The 22699-nt window shown below is 38.5% G+C and overlaps 1 protein-coding gene across 2 annotated transcripts; it reads right to left on the bottom strand.

Moving 5' to 3' along the window:
* Positions 1 to 26: 26 nt before the first annotated feature.
* On the bottom strand, positions 27 to 22434 carry dhx16 (DEAH-box helicase 16). 2 transcript variants are annotated; one of them, XM_088998126.1, is made up of 21 exons: positions 22179 to 22434; positions 21536 to 21738; positions 20745 to 20998; positions 20369 to 20549; positions 20233 to 20289; positions 19070 to 19324; positions 17751 to 17987; positions 15945 to 16133; positions 15471 to 15581; positions 15270 to 15385; positions 13113 to 13323; positions 12815 to 12913; positions 11965 to 12117; positions 11757 to 11897; positions 9697 to 9859; positions 7145 to 7263; positions 6860 to 6927; positions 6537 to 6699; positions 3753 to 3914; positions 3476 to 3649; positions 27 to 1651 (listed from the first exon to the last, which is right to left on the bottom strand). In XM_088998126.1, the coding sequence occupies exons 2-21, from the start codon at positions 21731 to 21733 to the stop codon at positions 1523 to 1525; spliced, it is 3180 nt and encodes a 1059-aa protein (XP_088854252.1). In that variant the 5' UTR covers positions 21734 to 21738; positions 22179 to 22434; the 3' UTR covers positions 27 to 1522. The 2 variants fall into 2 exon arrangements, with proteins under 2 accessions (XP_088854252.1, XP_088854251.1); XM_088998125.1 differs by having other exon boundaries at positions 22298 to 22427.
* Positions 22435 to 22699: the final 265 nt, after the last annotated feature.

The raw sequence follows: 22699 nt of genomic DNA, 5'->3' as shown, positions 1-22699 counted from the left end.
TTGTCATGAGTTTCAGACACTGCATGAACCCTTAAAAAGTACTTTTTAATTTTCCATTTCTTTAATTAAAAAATATTAAGATTATCACTGTACGTACTACATATTAAGTAGGTCTAACGGGTACCTGACCTCCATCGGCTGTCAGGTGTGATTGATGTCAGTTGGCCCCATATTTGCCCAGGCAGCATCATGCGCAATACAAATCGAGGACACAGCAACACTTGGCCAGACACTTACACATACCAGTCATACCATACGTGTCACCTTGGTGCGATTTAGCCATGCCGCCATTGCTCGATGTGCTGGGAACACTGAGGATAAACATCTAAACCACATAGTTACACAGTTCAAATCAATTCAAGGTGTGTAGGGGGGGATTCTATTTCCAAATTCTGGATTTGGATCACATGGCTTGCTTTGTAAAAACCAAATCGTTACATCAGGGGGTAACCAACCTTTTTTGATCAAAGATCTACTTTGTATTTTCCTTCACGGAAGCAGCACTTCATTACCATACCATCCAGACACAGCTGCAAACAAATACTAGTAACACAACCATGTAAAAAAAATCAATATTTACAATCAAATATTTAAATATGTGTCACGTACTAAAATGTAAAATCATACTAAAAGTAATATGGAACTTTATGTTACACATTAGCATTAATTCATTCGCTGCCATTCCCGAACTTGTTCAGCAATTGAAAAGTGTGACTTGGAGCGCCATTCCCGAATTTGTTCTGATTTTGTTTTTTCTTGCATGGGGGTGCCGATAAAGCGCTGGTCAGACCTCTGGCAACGTTTTTTCTTTTCCATGTGGGGGCAGCATTTGCCTTTTGTCCATATTAGCGTTTTGTTACAGCATCAGCTGTTTTTAAAACGCTATATAAACCAATATGTATGTATTGTATTTTGGACAGCCGCCTCCATTTCAAGCAGATAACGCCAGATCCATATAATTTAGGAATTAACAGTTTTTTGAATGAAAGAAAAGTTTTCTAAGGTTTCTCACGCTGTATTGAATGTTTCTGTGGGTCCTCCAATTTGAGTGAAAATGGCAAAAACCTTGGCAGTCGTGGACACATTTTCGTCAGGCAGTGAATGAGATAAGTTTCAAACCCCCAAAAAGGTAAAACCGTAGATGAATTGAGCAAAGCCCACATTTTGAGTACTGCTGATCCACAATTTTCTAAAATGGCAAAGGGGAAATACTTGAATGTAGAGAGAAAATATAAAAAGCAGTAAAAATTTATTGCTTCTCAGCAATCACATAATTTTAACAATTCAAGTATGTGTGACCAAGCGTCACTAATGAGGCAGGTGAGTCGTAAGTTATCCGCCGCAGGCAATCAGGTTGATGATTAAACCTATGGGGAGCTTTTCACCCGCTTTTTCTTTTTTTGTGGAATTGCTATTCATCGCAGCAATTGCGTTCATGCTGCTCAGGCGTGTCCATTTTTTCATCTTAAACATGTATTTTTCATATCTACCAGTGTACCCAATATATTTATGTCCAGGGCTTTCAGCCAAGCTCCTCTTTGGCTTTGCCCTGTTTGCGGGGCATCTTCTTACTACTGCTGTCCTCCACTTCTTTGCTCTTGTAGTAGTGAGGAGCCACTTCAAGAAGCCAGCTGCTTTCGATCTCCACCACCTGGAGGCAAAGTCGGCATCAATTATCAGCATAATTGTTGGTCACATTTGCTCTTATTGTGCTTAGTCAGCGTGACAAGCATAACAAGTCAGTGGAAAAAAAATCTCTGTCTTAGTTTTTTTTAATGTTTTAACAAGTAGGAGTGACTTGAAATAAATTTGATTGACAGGTCAAAGCATCATCGTATGAGGAAATAATAATAATAATACATTTCATTTATAAGCGCCTTTCAAAACTTAAAAGATACATTTTTAATCTGAGTATTACTTTCAGTCTGAATTGTTTTTTTTCATACTGTCTACCAGAGGTGGGCCATTAGGGCTGACCTAAGAATATCTAAATCTCAGACTAATATCAAATATATTTTATCAATGAATTCTGTTAAATAATTCTAAATTGTTTTTCAGCTTCCTGGCATCGCGTTTCCCTTGTTGTGCTGTTTCCAGATTTTGTTTTCGTGTTTAAGCATTTAACCAATCACATATCTGCCATTATTTGTTACCAGGGTCAGAAATCTACCTGGACGCCTTCACAATCAGTTCTGCAGGCCATGGAGCATAAAAATCACTGTTGATGCAACTGTTGCTTTAACCAATCAGATTTCGATTGTCAACTCAAGGCCTGCTGGAAGGCACTGGAAATGTCAGAGTTTTCGCAAAGTATGAATGGCTAGTCACATGATTGGCTAGAAACTAATCAATCATAGTATCACTAGCCACATAGATGATGCAGTATAGAGCAACTATACTGCATCTGTAGCGATCTGCATAAGCAAATATATTGTGTTGATTTAATAGCGTTTTTGTCAACCCACAATGGCTGAAGGAGGAGAAGAAATGGATTTGGTTGAGATTTACTGTTAAAGCCATTTTCTATTGGATTGGATGTACCTTTATTTGTCTCGCAGTGGAGAAAGTTACATTTCACAGCAGCGAAGTTATGAAAGGAAGAGGAAAGGAAAGAAAGTAGAAAAACAAAAATAGACATCATTTCGGTAAGACAGCTCCGAAGCTTGCATAAATAGCAAATAATATTGCAATTTTATGAGGTTATCATGAATCCACACGTTCATAGTAAAAATTCGAACAATTTGATGACAGTATTTCTTCAAGTCACAAATAATTTCCTGGCCAACGCCATCCTCTAGTGGACGTCTAGTAATATCACACCACACTCCTAGCTGATTGATTCAGATGTAGCACTACTGAAGGCCTTGGAGTGACATTCACGGGCCACCACTGATTTCTACATTTTCATACATTTAAAAAACATTCAAGTCAAAGTCAAATAGCTTTTTTTGTGTTTATCACTATTTTCCGTATTAACCGTGTTGAATTTTGTCCATTCAAATATGCTGTAATTGTTTTTTTAATAATCCTGTGAGCATTTTCTCTATTATTCTGCATTAAAAAATACTACAATATATCCCTTTTCAACTTATCTTATATTTTGTTGTTTTGTCAAAAATGTCATCACTCATCTTTGGGTTATCTAAAAAACTTTTTGGACTGCACATTTTTAAAATGTAATAGTTTTCCTTGTTGGTAAATTTGTATAACATTTTGTAATTACTGTATTGTCTTCATTATTTCTTAAATACAATACAATACAATACATATTGATTCACATAGCGCTTTAACAACAGCACCCGCAGAAAAAATATCCCTTGACTGTAAAGTGTCCATGAGAGTTTTGGAAGGCGCTTATAAATGAAATGTATTGTTATTATTATTATTTATTTTAACATTTCTGCAATATTTGTGTGTGTGAGGAAGGGGGTATCCCAGTTAAGTGGATGTACCTGCACTGACGGATTGTACAGACCTGCCGCATGAACTCTTTAGTCGTCATGACTAACTCATGGTAGATGAGCCATCGAGGCTGCTCCTCAAAAAGCGAACTGCTGGGGTGGATATAGACCGTCTGCTGATGTTTCACCGTCCTATATCCTCCTTTGCTCAGCCGCGCAGTGTGGTAGAAGTAGCCTGCCGTCACCGCCTAGAGGAAACAAAATATATGTTTACACTTTGTGAGGGGAGGTAAAAGGTATTTTTAAAAATCACTTTTTTATGTGGTCTCTCAATAAGCATATTGCAGCCACCTTGCGAATGGGCATGGATTCGCCCTGCGAGCTGACCATCTCCACCTCTATGCGCTCCATGAGGCCCTCTAATTGGTCACGTACGTCCCGCGCTCGTCTCATGGAGCGGAACTGGATGAAGTTCTCGTAGCACCACTGTGTTGAGTAGCCGCTCTCCACCCACTAAGGAAGACAGTCGCATTAAAGAAATGAAATAGCAGAACATTGATGGATGATTGATTACAATGGAAAATGTTCAACATTCACATCTATTAAAAACTAATTTGTACTCTTTGGCATTCGACTCATCAGCATGATTCAGACTTGATGTTTGTATCACTCCCAGGTGCTTTCTACTATCTTTGTGACTTCTTTATTTCCTTTATGTGAGAATTGTCCGTGTTAAGTGCTTTGTTGCAGCTTTAGCTGTTGTGAAAGCTCTATATCAGGGGTGTCAAAGTCATTTTTTGCCGCGGGCCACATTGTAGTTATGGTTTCCTCTCGAGGGCCGTTATGAATTTGGGGAACCCATTAGAATGTTTAAATCCCTTCAAATATTACATATAGAGCACACAGCAAATTAATGAATAACTCGTTTTCAAATCTGAAGTCAAGAATAATGACTTTTATTGTGGTTGACATCTAAAAATATGAAATTTTGGCTCAGATTTTAGCAATCATCATGGAATTTAACAAGTTTGATTTGCTTTCGCGGGCCGAAAAAAATGATGTGGTGGGCCGGATTTGGCCCGCGGGCCTTGACTTTGACACCTGCGCTCTATATACATTAATATTCCCGTGACTGTAAAGTGTCCTTGAGAGTTTTGAAAGGCGCTTCGAAATTAAATGTATTATTATTGTTAATCGATGAGAAGGTTTCTTCAGCCGTCATCTGTACAAAAGTGAAGGTTTCGGACGTTTCGCCTCCTATCCAAGAGGCTTCGTCAGCGAACTAAAGTCTGACTGGTCGTATCGGCCCCATTTATATATCCCTAATGTCCATGGGACATCAATCGGCAGTACATCATACATCCCTAATGTCCATGGGACATTAGGGATATATAAATGGGGCCGATACGACCAGTCAGACTTTAGTTCGCTGACGAAGCCTCTTGGATAGGAGGCGAAACGTCCGAAACCTTCACTTTTGTACAGATGACGGCTGAAGAAACCTTCTCATCGATGGACCACTCCTGTACGACTGAGAGCTTACACAGACGTATTATTATTATTATTATTATTATATGTATTTTGTTGGAGTGTGTTGTATTGTAGTGTATTGTATTTAGTAGAAGCAGAATTTCTGTTCAAGTGATCTGTGATGAATGTGATCCGATCTCCATCCAAGTGTAATTGACAAACATGGTCTGCTTAACTCACAGTATCGTTTTTATTTTTGCAATAGCACTTAATATTAAAGTATTTTTACATCAAGCAGGGGAAGCTTTCACCGCTTTAAAAAAATGTAGCCACTTCATGAAATTAAAATTGTGCCGCAAACTTGCTCCATTGGTGAGCATTACAATGTTGTGCATTACCAAACTAAGGATATTCCCTACTTAAGGGAAGCTTAAAGGACAACAGACGTCTCCGGACAAGTTGTGTCCATAATTTGTAAAATGGCTTCAAATGACTTCTACTGGGCGTATTTTAATAAGATTCCACCGCATATAGCTATATTTTACGTTTTAAGACTCGCGCTGAACATTCAGGAAGTCTTGTTTTTGAGTTGGTGACGAGTGCGTACGTGACGTCATGAAAGGACCCCCCCCGACCGTAAAAAAGACGCATTGTAGCGTCCTTCCATCACATCAATGTATTTTGCTGTACTGTTTTGTTTGAAAACCTTGCGTTGCACCCAAAAGCCGCCAGCAGAGGGAGTCCAAGATCCATGGAAGGAATTTATCAGCCTGTGGAAACGGGCTGATTCATCCCTCACAGGAGGTGGTTGCCATTTTTTTGCCTCTTTTGTGGGACGCTACATTGCAGTCCAGATGCCTCAAAATGACACGGAAGGACTTCTTTAATCAATTGCAAACATGTATGCTTTCCTCTTCAGAACTATTGGAATATTATTCATAACTGCATGTGTAACCAGAAAGCATATTCTCCGAATCTGAAGCCATTGTTTGGATTCTCCAGCAATGCAAGACGTCTTGAACTGGGGGCGAGACTTTCTGAAAATGCCCAATTCGCAGCTCAATTTTTTGCAGATTTTGGACACTTTAAGTCATTTTTATTGGTGTTTTGCATTTGAATAAAAATATCATACTGCGTGTTTTGGCTATTTTAGATGCTATAAAACGTTTTTCTGATGTCAGTTAAAAAACAAAAAAGTGATGTCGGTTGCCCTTTAATGTTGTAAAGGCAATTCGCTATACGAACAGATTCTTAACATCTTTTCGATTTCCTTTCATCGTTTTATTTTCTCGGACTTCGTGTCATCATGGCACATTCTGTCCGCCTTTACCACATTCTGTCTGCCTTCACATGATGTCACATCCTGTCTGTCTTTATAAAAGCTCTCCCAACAAGCCCCACTCTCTCTTCCCTCTTGGCTCTCTGCCTGCCTGCCCGAAGATTAAATAATCTTTTTGTTTTTACTTTGTATTCCTACTTCATTAATAAATTAACTAACAAATGTCATCATTATCTTTTTTTTTTTTACTTTAAGATGGCGCCGCGAGAGTGGCTGGCTTTACAGCAGCTCCTGTATTTTGTTTTTGCTGCTGTCAAATATAAATTTCTCCCCTGTGAGACAAATAAAGGTTCATCTTATCGAATCTATTCTAAAAGCATCCATACCTGTGTGTACACATTTAGCAGCACCAGGTGATCTCCGCCGGGCACCACAAAATTCATTCTGGCATTGTCAGCATGTACTGCTTTGTCTTTTGGCCGGTAGAAGATCGAGTTGTTAACTGACAGCATGGCAGCAATTGAAAGAACCTCCTCAGAACACTTGTACCTGGAAGTGGAGGGGGGGGGGGCAAGGCGGCCATGATGTGAGTCAAACGGACGGTGAGAAATAAACAAATAAATAAATAAAATAAAAAGTTAAATAAAAATACAAATAAACATAAAAAAATAATGAAATAAAATAAAAGTTTGGGTGGGAGGTTACTCACTGCTCAGAGGCGAGGATCATCTTGCTCAGCATAGGGTCCACAGGCAACTCGGCCATCCTGCGACCCAGCTGAAGGAGTACACAAAAAGGACAGTCAGCAACACGATAAATGGAAAAAAAGGGTACCCCACCCCCCTTACAACCCTCCCCCCCAGGATATGCTGTGCTAATATTTTTGATATACCAATTGGATTGCACTATATGTTATTTTGAATATTCATGGAGGGCCTGAATTGGAAAACCAAAGATAGACATTTCATTCTATATGTATCCACTCGTGGAGTACCGTGGTGAGCTCTCCTAAATGGTTGAGTGCTCCAAGGGCATAAAGCTGCTCCAGAGCCATTAGAAGCGTCTCATGCGGCGGAGGGTCCATGAAGTCAAAGTGGAGGAGGTCATTGATACCTGGATATGGATAGACAGAGCGATAAATCAGAGTACCGCATTTTCCAAATTCTTCTAAGTGGAGTCATTGGACAGTTACAAAGATGCTTGTCTTCGTCAGAAAGTGAGTGGGGGCAACATTTTGTGATGCAGTATAGGAGGAGCCTCCATTTTCTTTTTTGTTTTTGTGGGCGACGATGTAACGTAATGAAAGTCATTTCAAAGTCAATTACCGTATTTTCCGCATATGGAAAAATATATGAAAATATCTTATTTGTTATAAGGTGCTCTTTATAATCTGATGCGTTTAATATATGGAAAGTTGTAAAAGATGTCATTCATAGGAGGTGAGTACAGTGGTCACAAACACTTCCTTTTGCTCCATCCAATGGTTTCACGTAAAACAGGTTTCGGCAACCCACCCCCCCCAAAACAAACAAACAAACAAACAAACAATACATAAATAAATAAAAACATACATACATAAATAAATGAATGAATACACAAACGAAGAAATAAACAAATAAATAAACAAACTGCATTTTCCAGTGTATAAGGCGCACCGGAGTATAAGGCGCACCGCCAATGAATGATGTATTTTCAAACCTTTTATATATATATAAAGCGCACCGGATTATAAGGCGCACCTTCAATGAATGAAAAACATTGTCCGAATATATTATATAAATATCTAAACGTTTTTGATATATAAGGCACAGCACATTATAAGGCGCTAAAGTAGATCTTACTTCTTCTACAGGGGGAAACTGAGTCGCTGGCTGTTGACAGTCGTTACAAGACCTGTTGTGGGTCAATATTACTTCACATATGCACCCGCATATAAGGCGCAAGGCTTTTGGGTGCGTCTTATACACCGGAAAATAAGGTACATTGAGTCGCTGGCTGTTGACAGTCGTTACGAGACCTGTTGTGGGTCAATATTACTTCACGTATGCACCACCATATAAGGCGCAACGCTTTTGGGTGCGTCTTATACACCGCAAAATAAGGTACATTTATTGTATGAGATTAAGTATTTTGTCAAGCGCTGTTATGCCAACCTGTTGCACCTTGAACCTTGTCCCGAATTCATAAATTGGTAAGTAAAATTTTTAATTGTACTAAAATTAATTAAAATTCAAATTTAAATGTAAAACAATTTTAATTACTAAATTTAATTTTTAATTTAAATTACAGTAAAGTCTCGTTATATCGATATCGGATATATCGATAGTCCCGGTTATATCGATACTATTTCTATGCACGCACGGAGAAAATTACATGCAAACAGGGTCGGATATATCGATAGTCCCGGTTATATCGATATTTTTTCGGACTCCCTTGAATATCGATATAACGAGACTTTACTGTATTTAAATTTAAATAGGAATTTATTTGTCCCGAATTTAAAAATTTCTAAGTTGAATTTTTAATTTTACTAAAAATTAATTACAATTAAAATTTAAATGTAAACTAATTTCAAATTACTACATTAAAATTGTAATTAAAATTGTTTAAATTTAAATAGGCCTGTTGTGGGTCAATATTACTTCACATATGCACCCACCATATAAGGCGCAACGCTTTTGGGTGCGTCTTATACACCGGAAAATAAGGTACATTTATTGTATGAGATTAAGTATTTTATCAAGCGCTGTTATGCCAACCTGTTGCTGAACCTTGTCTCGAATTCATAAATTGGTAAGTAAAATTTTTAATTGTACTAAAATTAATTAAAATTCAAATTTAAATGTAAAACAATTTTAATTACTAAATTTAATTTTTAATTTAAATTATTTAAATTTAAATAGGAATTTATTTGTCCCGAATTTAAAAATTGCTAAATTGAATTTTTAATTTTAGTAAAAATTAATTACAATTAAAATTTAAATGTAAAATAATTTCAAATTACTACATTAAAATTGTAATTTAATTTTTTTAAATTTAAATAGGAATTTTCTTGTCCCAAATTCATAAATTGCTAAGTTAAATTTTTTTTTTACTAAAAAATAATTAAAATATAAATTTAAATGTAAAATAATTTAAAACTATTCAATTTAATTTTAATTTCAATTATTTAAATATGAATTTCCTTGTCCTGAATTCATAAATTGTGCCTTATACATCGGAAAGTTTGGCAATTTATCCTGAAGCAATGTCAGTCATACAAAAATGTTCCATGATCAGAACGAATTATTCGCATTTCGTAATTGAGGCCATCTTTTGAGGGAATGCTACGATCCAGGGCAGGATAGCAAAATAAGCATCTGTGCAAGTTAACCGGTTAAACTGCAACATGATCTGGAACATGTGATGGATAGAATGATTGTATCAAAATTGTCAGATTTCTGAAGACAAGTCCGAATTCTCATTCGTATGACGTGTTTATCACTGTGCTTGTAGTTTGCAGTGGTGTAGTCTCATCAAAATTTACACAACACTGTTCACACCCACCTAGGCTTTTGAGCAGCAACACAACATTTCCCAGGTTGGTCCTCTGAATCTCGGGCACTGTCATCTCTTCCATTTCATGTTTGAAGGCCCAAGCTGTGTAAAGCCGGAAGCATTTGCCAGCGGCCACTCTGCCGGCACGGCCTGCTCTCTGGTTGGCCGACGCCTTGAAAATCACAGTTTGACATTAGTAAATAGAATAAAATAGTGTCATAGGACAAATACAATTTCCTGAATCAACTAAAATGGCATTTATCTATTCCAGGTCCGATCCACAAACAAGTCCCGTTTTATTGTACAGTGATACCTCGGTTTACGAACCCCTTGGCTTACGAACTTATCGGTTTACGAACGTTAAATTTATGAACATTTTACCTTGGTACATGAACTATTTTTCGGGATACACACGGAGCTGCCACAATGAGTGATGTTTCGTTGGTGAACAAGCCTGATCTCCAAACAAGAAAATGGCAGCAGGCTTGTTTTGGTCCTCTATTCCCTGCCCCCAGTCGTCGGTCAAAGCCACATGATTGGTCAAGAACGTAGCAGTGAAGGGGGGGGGGGGGGGGGGTTACAGACAAAGAGAGAGAGTGAAGCCATTCTCCAAAAAAGAAAATGGCCGCCGATATTTTTAGTCCTCTATTCCCTGCCTCAGTCTTTAGTTAAAGCCACGTGATTGGTCAATATTTCAGCAGTGAGGGGAGGTGGTTTAAACATTAAAGAGACAGGCAGACGACAGAGAGAGTGACAAAATAGATAGAAAACAGTGAAAGTTGGACTCGTTTCAACTTTGATAGTTCAAAGGCAGAGTGTAGACTGCAAGGTTAAAATCCCCATCAATCAGGCTTATTTTTTGGGATACACACTTCTCGCCTTACACACTGTCTGTGAACTACAGTAAAGTCTCGTTATATCAATATTCAAGGGAGTCCGAAAAAATATCGATATAACCGGGACTATCGATATATCCGACCCTGTTTGCATGTAATTTTCTCCGTGCGTGCATAGAAATAGTATCGATATAACCGGGACTATCGATATATCCGATATCGATATAACGAGACTTTACTGTAATTAAGTTAGTAAGCCAAGGTATCACTGTACAACAAAATGGAAATGTTAAAAAAACACACAGAGGTACATTTGTGTGTTGATGTCTGTCTGTACAGGGCGTGGCTACGTGAGTGATCCAGGAGCCTCTAGTCTGGTTTGGTGTTTACCATGTGGTTATCTGAGTGCGAGTGACTCCCTTCATGCTCATTGTTAGTGTCTTCATTTTATATTTTAGTTTGTTTGATTATGTCATTCAGTAAATAAATGAAAATCCATCACCAAATGTTGGTCTCCATTTTTATATTTGACTCAACTGGAAGTGTGTCCGAAGCAGACTGAAAATTTGCCTTTCGATACCGAATTAAATTATCTTTTTGAGCTTTACATGTAGGGATTGTTATTCAGCATTTTTGGCCACGGCATTCTTCAAGATGGAGACTGCTGAGCGGTTGCGCCTTTTCGACAGCACAAATATTCCAGCGCTGTTTTTGATCTGGGAGGGCCGTTGCGGATGTGGAACTGTCGCGGCTTGGAATTGAAGCGGATTTATGTGGGACAGGAGATGTCTCCTTTCGTCAATGGATGTTACATCTTCATGTTTGCTTTCAACATTTAGCTTGTCGCAGAGGTGCACATTTCACCCTGACATCCTTGAGCCATTGGTGAAAATGATACCTTGATCCTCTCCTCTTTTATTTAAACTGCTTCATACAACAAAGACGGTGCACAAAGTGCTTAAGATTGAATGACTCTGTGTCTTATGTGTTGTGTCACATTATTTGTCATTTAGTTGCTTTTTTTGTTGGTTTGACTTCAAGATGGCGCCGCGAGAGTGGCTGCCTTTACAGTAGGTCCTGCATTTTGTTTTTCTACTTCTTCCTTCCCTCTTCCTTTCATCACTTTGCTGCTGAGATATGTAAATTGCTCCACTGCAAGACTAATAAAGGCTAATCCAATAAATCGACCGAGCTGTGCAACTAAATTCAAGCATGTGCAATGTGTGCAGTCACCCGAGAGCAGGGCATGACAATGAGCGATTCCATGCCGGTACGGGCGATATAATTCTTCTGCTTGCAGAAGCCCGGGTCGATGACATAGATGATGCCGTCAATTGTCAGCGAAGTTTCTGCAATGTTGGTCGCCACAACCACCTGAAACGAATGCGGGGAATGAGAGTCGAAAACACATTTTTTTCAGTTTTTACTTCCATGATCCTACCTTTCGTGCACCAGGCGGGGTGGGACTGAAGATCTTGGCCTGCATGTCAGATGGCAGGTTGGCATAAATGGGAAGAACGAGCAGCTCTGCGATTTTGGAGCCAAGTCGCCGACATCTGTCCTGGAGTTGCTCGCAACACGTCTCGATATCTTCCTGCATGAAGGGAAAACAAACAGTTTTTCTTTTAATTAACTCATTCACTTCCAGATGTGCAAAAAATGTGTCCACTCCAGTGCCAGGATTTTTGTCATTGTCACTCAAATTGCAGGACCCACAAAATATAGTTTTAAGACTACATAAACATTAATTTAAGCGTTAAGCGAAAATACAATGCAATACACATTTTTTTTCGTGCTTTAACAACAGCTGAAGCTGAGAAAACACGCTAACATGGAATAAAGAGAAATAATGCCCCCTTGTGGAAGGGGGCAGCAAATAATTATTGCCAGAGGTCTGGCCATGCGCTTTATCGGCACCCAAACAAGAAAAAACAAAACCTGAACTAATTCGGGAATGGCACTCTACGTCATAATTTCAATTCCTGAAAATATACGTGAATCACAGTAAATGAGTTAATGGAGAGATATATGAACAGATGGAAAGGCTAAAATGGAATCAAATCTAAATTGCAAACCTATTCTAAATATCTGTGTTCTTTGTCTGACAAGATTTTCCCCATAACTAAATCATTTTTTTAACAAAAGTAAAAAATAAAATGTAGATTTATTAGTCCACCCAAAATATGTGACCGCACATTGTAAATGTACTTAAATTAAATAATATTCCCCTCATTTCATTATTTTGTTCTTTTTTTCTCCATTGCTTTTCCAGCCTTATTTTCGCAGTGTACCTGTCCGGTGAGGAAAACTAGTATGTCTCCAGGTGGTTGTGTGACGTGGATCTGCAGCACCGACACCACACACGCTTCCATGTAGTCGGCCTCTGGAGCCTAAACGGAAATTCAAATTAAAAAGTAAAGTTATAATTTTAAAACTGTGCCGTCTTAACACGGTGCTCAGAAAAAAAACAAGATTAGGTGCTACAGTTCCAATACACTTGAAAATAATATTTGTAAATTTAAATGTACATTTTTCAACTTCAGCTGAAAAACATGTGACATTTCTCTCAACAATGGAATGTGTACTCACTTTAGTGTAGAAGATGTCCACGGGGAATCTCCTACCAGGGATTCTGAAAACGGGTGCGTCGTCAAAAAAGGTGGAGAAGCGCTCCGTGTCCAGGGTTGCACTGGATACCAGCACCTTCAGGTCGGGTCGGAACCTGGCGATGTCTTTGATCAGGCCAAATAGGATGTCCGTGTGAAGAGTTCGCTCGTGAGCCTCGTCGATCATGATCACGCTGACAGAGGGAAAACAGGAGGGGGAAATAGCACTGTTTTTAATTGATTACTCCATTATTTCTAGTGGGAAAACAAAACTAAACAATAAATACATGAATTAATATAAAATGAAAAAAAACATGTTCCTCCAACAATACTTCAATTTTAAATAATCATGAATATTTTGGTAACTACCACATTGGCAGTAATTACTGCAACATTATGCTCATTTCTCTTACATGTCGAAGAAAAAAAATTGTGTGGAAAGTTTGTAAAATTTTACTTTGCTCTGAATAATAATTCATTTTCATTTTTATTCTATTATTCATAACAAAAATGTAATTATCATTATTCACCAGTTATTTAAAAAAATGCAAATGAAACTGTTATTGATGTTATACAGACGCTCCCCACCTCACGAACGAGATACAGTTTTTCTTATGGAACGGTTTTGCACATTTACATCTGCACAGTATACAGTTTACACTTTATTTTGTTATGCTTAGAATATCTTGTTTTCTATCCTTACACCCCCATCCCTACCCCATCCCTTTTCAATTGCTGCTGTGGACTGCAAATTTCCCCATTGTGGGACGAATAAAGGTATTCTGATTCTGATTCATTCCGAGCAGTCGGTCGTAAGGTGAATTTATTTGTAAATTGATTCAGTGCGATATTTTGTATCGAATATGTTTTTTTTATTTTGTCACAGCTAGCAAACTGTCAAATACGGTACATATAAAACATATTGATTTATATAGCGCTTTAACAACAGCTGAAGCTGTAACAAAGTGCTTGACATATCATACACAGGAAATAAAGCAGTCACAAAGAAAGTAGAAAGCACCTGGGAGATTATTTTATCCAGGGGAAAAAAAATGTTCCAAATTTTAAAAATACCGAATGAATCAGAGGTTTTGTACATACAGTAGCTGTAGCTTAATTGGTTCCCAGCGCTGACGTCACCCAATGACAGCACGATATCTCATGGTTTACAGGATTGGCTATGCATCTTCTTAGCCCCGCCGAGCACCCCCTTTTGTCTTACCACATGGGTTAATATTACAGACGGTCCCCACCTTACAAACGAGATACATTCTGAGCGGTTGTTCGTAAGGTGAATTTGTTCGAAAATTGCTTCAGTGCCATATTTTGTATGGGGCGTATTTCAAGTCAAACACTGAACGGGGAAGTATAAAACACAGACGCTCTAACAATCGTAAAATAAATACACACCTACTGTGTAGTACGGCGACATACATCCTTGGGTCTTCAGTAAGCCATTACTGAAGCTGCTGACTCGTAACTACTGAATTACGCGCCAGCAGCCATTACTTTTTGTTATGCATCGCGTCCTGGAGCGTCAACCCTGATGAGCGATTTTCTCCCCGCCCACATAATCTACGCAGCCAATCGTAAGCGAGCTCGGCAGATCGGGGCCTGAAATTGTTAGCTACACTGCAGCATAGCTACACTTCAGCATAGCGCTGATTGGTCAGCCTTGATGTCCGTCGCGTAAATATCCAGCCCTTGAAACCTCTAATATGTCTGTGTGCGTGAAGCACACTGCCCAGCCAATCGCAAGCAAGCTCGGACGGAAAAAGGCGCGCGCGCAATAAAAAAATCTAACTTACAGCATCTCTGTCCAAACATTTTTCAACATGCTCACCCGCAAAAATGTTCGTACGTACCGTTATTCGTAACTCAAATATTCAGAAGGTGGGGTGGGTCTGTATTTCATTTAGAATACATTAGTTCACTGATCATTTCAGGTAAAACAGTCACACATAGATTTTGACAAATCACTTTTAGGGAAAGAAAAACTGGTATTACTTGTGATTCCTTAGGTAGGACTTTTGATTATGTAAATGCTCAGAGGAAAAGATAAAAGAACGGAGCAATCCAATTATTGACGTTCCACGGTATAGAAGAGGAAGTTGAAATTCTGATGAGTGACATACGTTACCTATAGCTGGCAAGGTCGGGCTCGGTGAGAAACTCTCGCAGTAGCATGCCATCTGTCATGTACTTGATCACCGTCCTCTCTGATGTGCAGTCCTCAAAGCGGATACTGTAGCCCACCTACACCAAGAATATGTCCCGCCCCCAGTTAAAAAAAAAAGTGAGGAAAACAAAGTTGAAATATAAGCTCGGAATTTTTATTTACCTCATTACCAAGCTTGACACTCAATTCCTGTGCCACCCGGGCAGCCACTGACATGGCAGCCACTCTGCGGGGCTGCGTGCATCCAATCTTCATCGCTCCTTTGGTGAAACCCTGTGAGAGGACACACAAAGGGTTACAATGCAGTTTATTCGGGTTCTTGTCAGAGACTGTGTAAAGAAATATTAAACTCAAGAGGATAGATGTTCTGTGCCAGATTAGCTTTGTAAGTAATTTGCTGTCCCAGCTGCAGGGAACAAAAAGATAAGAACAATCAAAAGAGAAAAGAAGCCACAAAGCTTTTATAAAACACATTTTTGTTTTATTATCAATTCAGGTCAAGCAACGGCATATATGAAGCTTGCACAAAACAAACATTTTGATTTGACAAAAAAAAAAGGAAAAATTAACCATGTAACGGCCTATCACTGGAAAAAACCTATTGTACATGTACTGTATATCAAACGCAACACTCACATCCTCCAGGAGGTACTGTGGGATCTGGGTGGTCTTTCCCGAGCCCGTTTCGCCCTCGATGACAAGCACTTGGTGCTCATGGATGGCGGCCAGCAGATCTTCTCTGTAAGGGAAGATGGGGAGGCTGCGGCGGACCTCTTGCATGGACTGCTTCTTCAGCTCTGACTGGGATATGGCCGGAGTCTCTTCCTGTTGGAATTTGTTATATGTCATTTAAAGGACAACCGACGTCACTTTTTTGTTTCTTAACTGACATCAGAAAAACGTTTTATAGCATCCAAAATACCCAAAACGCGCAGTATGATATTTTTATTCAAATGCAAAACACCAATAAAAATCAGTTAAAGTGTCCCAAAACTAAAAATCTGTCCAAAATCTGCAAAAAATTGAGCTGCGAATTGGCCATTTTGAGAAAGTCCCGCCCCCAGTTTGTGACGTCATGCCAAGACGTCTTACATTTTGAGGCAACATTGGGGAGAAACGATCACCAGAAAAGAGGCACAAAATGGCGACCTCCTGTGGCCACCTCCGTTTCCACAGGCTGATAAATTCCTTATATGGAGCTTGGACACCCTCTTCTGGTGGCTTTTGGGTGCAACACAAGGTTTTCAGACCAAACAATACAGCAAAATACATTGACGTGATGGAAGGACTGCTACAATGTGTCTTTTTTTTTGGTCAGGGGGTGTTCCTTTAGTGACGTCACGTACGGACTCGTCACCAACTCAAAAACAAGACTTCCTGAAAATTCTGCGCAAGTCTTAATACGTAAAATATAGCTAAATGCTGTATAATCTTTTTTAAATACGCTCAGTAGAAGTCATTTGAAGCCATTTTACAAATTATGGACACAACTTGTCCGGAGACGTCGGTTGTCCTTTAAGAACAAACAAATAATAATAACGGGAATAAAAAAATAGAAACAGCTTCCACTCCTTGAACCAGCAAGACTTTTTTTCTAAAATAAAAACATGATTAATTATTATTTTTTACATTATGACTGAATATATTTCTAAGAGCGTCCACTTATACACCTTTCTGTGACTCTTTAGTTTCAGTGTATTGCTTTCAACCTGAGCTCATAAGTCCTTTTCTTTGCACTAAATGTATTTGTTTGTTTATCCATTTATTAATATGTTTAATCTGTTTATTTATCTATTTATTTTGTTTCTTATTTATTTATTTATTTGGTTCTTTGTTTATTTAATTCACTCTTTATTTATTTATTCAGTTCATTTACTTAGTTGTTTGTTTATTTGTTTAGTTCTTTATTTATATATGTAATTAGCTTTTTATTTATTTAGTTAGCTTTTTATTTATTTATTGAGTTTTTTGTGTATTTATTTAGCTAGTATTTTGTGTTTTTATTTCCTTAGTATTTTGTGTAATTATTTTGTTAGTATTTTGTGTATTTATTGAGTTAGTTTTGGTTTATTCATAGTTTTGTGTTGATAGTTAGTTCTTTATTTAGTTTTGTGTTTATTTCTAGTTGGTTTTGTGTTTATTTATTGAGTTAGTTCTGTTTATTTATTGAGTTAGTATTGTGTTTATTTATAGTTACTTTTGTGCTTATTTAGTTACATTTGTGTTTGTTTATTGAGTTAGTTTTGTGTTTATTTATTGCGTTCGTTTTTTTGTTTATTGATTTAGTTTTTTGTTTATTTATTCAGTTTATTTTTTGTTAATTTATTTAGTTTGTTTGTCTATTTATTTAGTTCATTTTTTGTTTAGTTTGTTTTTTGTTTATTTATTTAGTTCTTTATCCATCCATCCAGCTATAATCTTCGCACCCTCCAATCTTCTCACCTTCTCAGTCATAGTCCCTTTCATGGTGATGGCGGTGCTGACAAATTCGATCATCTCTTCCTCCTCCAGGATGAGCTGGTACTTCTCCTGTTGACGCTTCATTCCCTGCTCGCGCTCCTTTTTTGCACCAAAACTAAGCGAGGCCGTCTTGAGACGCTCCTCCTCCCAGCGGCCTTGTTCACCGCCGAGTTCCATGGGCACCTCCTCAACCAGCTCCAAGTCTTTCTGGGGCACTTCCTAGATAAACGATACCAAGGCTGGTGAGATACATAAAAAAGGGTTGCAAAATTCCAAGAACTTTTAAAGCTGCAAATTGTTCCTTTAAATTCCTGTTTATTTTCTAACATAACCCTGTGAGACATCTTCCTACATCATGTTATTGTTGACATGTCCATTGAATTTCATGTTTAAATGAAAAACTGTGGTTAGTGTCCATTTGTTATTTTTTTTTACTTAACATGATGCGATGCTGACAGGGTGGGACCAACACGTTCCACACCAGATCCAGCAGTTCACTGGCCCATTTTTTTCCCCACCCACCCTGGTCATTGCTGTGAAGTAACGGTGGTGCGTGTGTGATAAGTTTCCTCTCATCACTTCTTTTTATTTATCTAACTATCAATCTAGCTGGCTATCTAGCTTTTTATTTATCTAGCTATCCAGCTATCTATCAATCTAGTTGGCTATCTAGCTAGCTATCTAGCTGTCTACCTAGCTAGCTAGCTATCTCATTAGCTATCTATTAGCTATCAAGCTAGCTTTCTATCTATTTGAGTTAATCCGTATTGAGTGAACGACTGGCGCGCGTGGCTGCTGCTGCTCACCCACAGAAAAACAATAAAGTGACCCTGAGAATTTTGAAAGGCATTACAGTAAAGTCTCGTTATATCGATATTCAAGGGAGTCCGAAAAAATATCGATATAACCGGGACTATCGATATATCCGACCCTGTTTGCATGTAATTTTCTCCGTGCATGCATCGAAATAGTATCGATATAACCGGGACTATCGATATATCCGATATCGATATAACGAGACTTTACTGTATATGTATTATTATTATTCATTTGGTTTTCCAAAATACAAACAAGAATTCCCTGAAATGGCAACTTCAAAACAAAATGTCTGACACCCTTTCCAATTCTATTTGTGTCCTTGTGAGTTTTTCGTGCGTCCTATTTTGATCAACATGTCTGCACAATTTCATGTCAATCCGTGAAAGCCATGTTGAGAACTATTTCTTAATTTTGTATCAATTTGCCACGGAAAGAAAACTCAGCGCCTTACCTGGGAAAAAAAACTTGACTGTGAAGCTTACCTTTCTCCTGATCTCCTCGGGCATGTAGTATCTGTTCTTCCTCTCCTCCAACTCTTTGGCTCCAGCCTTTTTGTAGTCCTTGGCAAGGTCTCGCAGCGTGCGCTTGTACTCCAGCTCCTTCTTCTCATGCTCAGTAAGGTCGTCAGAGGCGAACAGGTACTCCTCGTCGATGATTTCCGCCTCCAGGTCTTCCAGCTTTTCCTCCTCGCGCTTCTTCAGGTAGTCGCGGCGGGACTGCTTCCTCAATTCGGGTAACTGGCGTAGAAGGGAAACGTGAATTTTGAAAAGATTTTTGCATGGGTATATTCAAGAATGGGTGTATTCAATGACCCATTACTAGACGGCACTAAAAACCCATTTAAGTCGCCATGTTTATGAAATGTGTGTTGTAAATAAAACTTAATTTGCCCATTGTGATTCATCATTTGCAATTTCGCATACCACAGATTTTTAATGAATATTTTTTAGGAGGCTTTACGGTACTTTTTTTTGGTCAATTTTACACTTAACTTGGATTGGATTGGATTGGATTGGATTTGCCTTTATTAGTCTCGCAGTGGAGAAATTTACATTTCACAGCAGCAAAGTTATGAACTTCAACTGAGAAGCAAGCGAACGTTGCCTCTTATCAAGAGAAAAGTCAGCAACTTAAGACATTCACCGCCATTCATTGAATTTATTCGGGAATAACGTGGAGTGCCATTCCTGAATTTGTTCGGGTATAGTTTTCTTTTTTTTGCGAGGAGGTGCCGATAAAGCGCGGGTCAGACCTCTGCCAATGTTTTTCCCTTCCACGAGGGGAAATTTGCCTTTTGTCCATGTTAGCGCTTTGTTACAGTTTCAGATGTTGTTAAAGCGCTATATAAATCCATATGTATGTACTGTATTTTGTACAGCTGCCCCATTTCCATCTTAGATAACTCCAGACCCATATAACTTGGGAATTAACATTTTTTTCTGATGAAAGAAGAGTGTCTTATGTTTCTTACGTTGAATTGAATGTTTATGTAGTCCTAAAACTCAATATTCTGTGGGTCGTGCAATTTGAGTGAAAATGACAAAAACCCGGGCACTGGAGTGGACACATTTTTGCACGTCGTCTGGCAGTGAATGAGTTAATATACTCAAACCGCCATTTGCGGCATATTATATTTCCCACCCACCATGTTTCTCTGATCATCTTCTGCCAACTTTAGTCTCTTCTGGGCTTCCTCGTAAGCCTGTGGGAGGGAAAAATAGATTGTGTTTAGTTTTCTGAGCACTTTTGTGTGTCATCTCATCTTGCCTTTCTCTTGTCACCTTTTTGTCCGTCCTCTCCGCAATGTTTCTCGTCTTGTCTTTGTCTCTCAATTTAACACGCTCCGCAAAGGCATCACGCTCTTCGATGTCATGGAGTCGCTCCCGCTCTTCCTTCTCCCACTCCTCTTCTTCCTCATCCTCTTTCTTGGTGGTTGAGTTGACATCCTGGCTTGACTTAGACCTGATGAAGAAAAATGGTTTATGTTAGCAAACAAAGTGAGTTGAGAACCTTCCAGATTTTGACTATTCATGAATGATCCGAGTTCACCGTAAAATAAAAAAAAAAACATAATACAGGAAAATTACAATTTAAAAATAGAAAATATAAAGGAACAATTTCCCCTCCGAGAATGCATCACAAGTTATACAAACGCACTTTGATTGCCTAACAGGCACTTCTTCTTCACTGGATGACTCGCTCTCCTTCTTCCGACGGATGTTCTTCCTTTTGCTTCCGACTCTGTCTTTCTCTTTGCTTTTCTTCTTATTTCCACGTTCCTTCTCCACTACGGTGTCGTCGGCACTGTCGCTATCCTCCAACAAGGTGTATGTGCGATTCTTTCTGTCCATCTCAATGGCCTGGCGCTCCATCACCCGGGAGGCTTTTTCTACGACCTGCTTACGAGGAATCTGCAACAAAGGATGGGACACTATGGAAAACTTTACAATAAATATAACCCAATGTTCATGTAATATATAACAAAAACAATAACGAGTTATAATTGAAACTACCACAACATCCAATTTAAAACAGATTATTTTCTTCTTCTTCAGAGTGGACACTCTGACGAAGTCGGAAGTATACAGCGAAACATGTCAGGTAATTGAACACCTAATATACACTGTCTGTAAGAAAAAAAAATCTGTTTTAAATTAGATATCAAGTAGACAGGATGAACTTAATACAACTACCACAACATCAGTTGTAGTTTTGTTAACCTGTTTTATATTGTTATTATTAAGAGAACAGATATGACTAAATCAATACATTTTATTCCACTTCAAAAGGTTCTTAACTCTTATCATACACAATATATTGAGATGCATATCAAATTGTCTTGAGATGCGCACCACTAAAGGTTAATAATTGACAATTAAAATGATCTATAAGTATTTTGCAGTCATAGTTGAGGGCACATTTAAGCATATTAAGATGAGTCATCACACCTTGTCAAAAAGCTCATGAGCAAATGCAGTGACACTCTGGTCGATGTCGATGGTACCCGTTTGCTGGAGCCGACTCAAAAAATCCTGGGAGCTGGTCGCCCTCCGGGCAGTGCCGATCATGAACTGAGCAACATATCGGTCGCTCAGGCCTAAGATGTCATGCAGTCGGTCATTGACCCACTGCTCAAGGTCCCCCATGGTGTCTTCTCAGCAAAAAAAAAAAAAAAAAACACATGCAGATGCATTATTTTCATAATGAAGAAATATATATTCTCATTACTATCATGTAAAGTCTTGAGAGATCATTGAGGGAAAACCATACATTTCGATGGGAATTCTGGCTCTTTATCGAAGCAGCTCATATGGCTCTGCACACTTCAAAAAGCTGGCTCTTTTGGCGATTCAGATGTACATTTTTCACGTGCATTTTTAACATTCCTTTATCCATTTCCTCTACGTAACAAAAGAATATATTAAGTACGACATATGCTGTATATCGAAACTTTCTTGGGCCATTGAGAAATTATTTTTGACAGCCACAAAGCGGCACCTTCATAATTTAGTTTGTTGATTCCCTACTATAGATCAAAAGAATATCGACACTTGATCAGAGGCAGAATAAACGTGACGAATCTTTACTTACAGCGTTGAAAAAGGTCAAGTCAATGTTGTTTATACTCCAAAACTCGGAGGCTAACAACTACCTCACTGTTAGGCGCCAGCTAACTAAGTCCATAAGCGAAAACTGCTACGAACACTTACGGAATGGGTATGTCCTTGAGTGAACGAACATGCACTTTACGCAGTTAGCAATAATGAACTGAAAATTGACCACATAAACATTAGTTTTTCATTATGATAGCTTCTCTCGCATGTCTCACTTATGTAGCTCTACACCGTTCAAGAAAATATGCACGACAACGCCGTAGAATACAAGTTACTGCCCCTTCGTGGCCATCAGTGAAACAACAAAAAGTCATCATTGTGCCTTTTAGATCAAACTTTGGTTTGTTTTACAGGTATTCGAATGGCTAAAATAATATTTTTATAATAATATTTTTTTTTAATTTAATCTCAAAGTGATAAATGTTGAACGGAATTTCAATGTTAAATCGAATTGTCAAAATCGATAAAGCAGAACCCTCAGGCTCGGGGCTGCTCGAC

Source organism: Hippocampus bargibanti, linkage group LG06 (genome assembly GCF_051943395.1).
Source record: "Hippocampus bargibanti isolate YZ-2025 linkage group LG06, ASM5194339v1, whole genome shotgun sequence".
In the NCBI taxonomy this organism is placed as follows: domain Eukaryota; kingdom Metazoa; phylum Chordata; class Actinopteri; order Syngnathiformes; family Syngnathidae; genus Hippocampus; species Hippocampus bargibanti.
The sequence above is the reverse complement of the archived record's forward strand: the minus strand, read 5'-3'. Positions and strand labels throughout refer to the sequence as shown.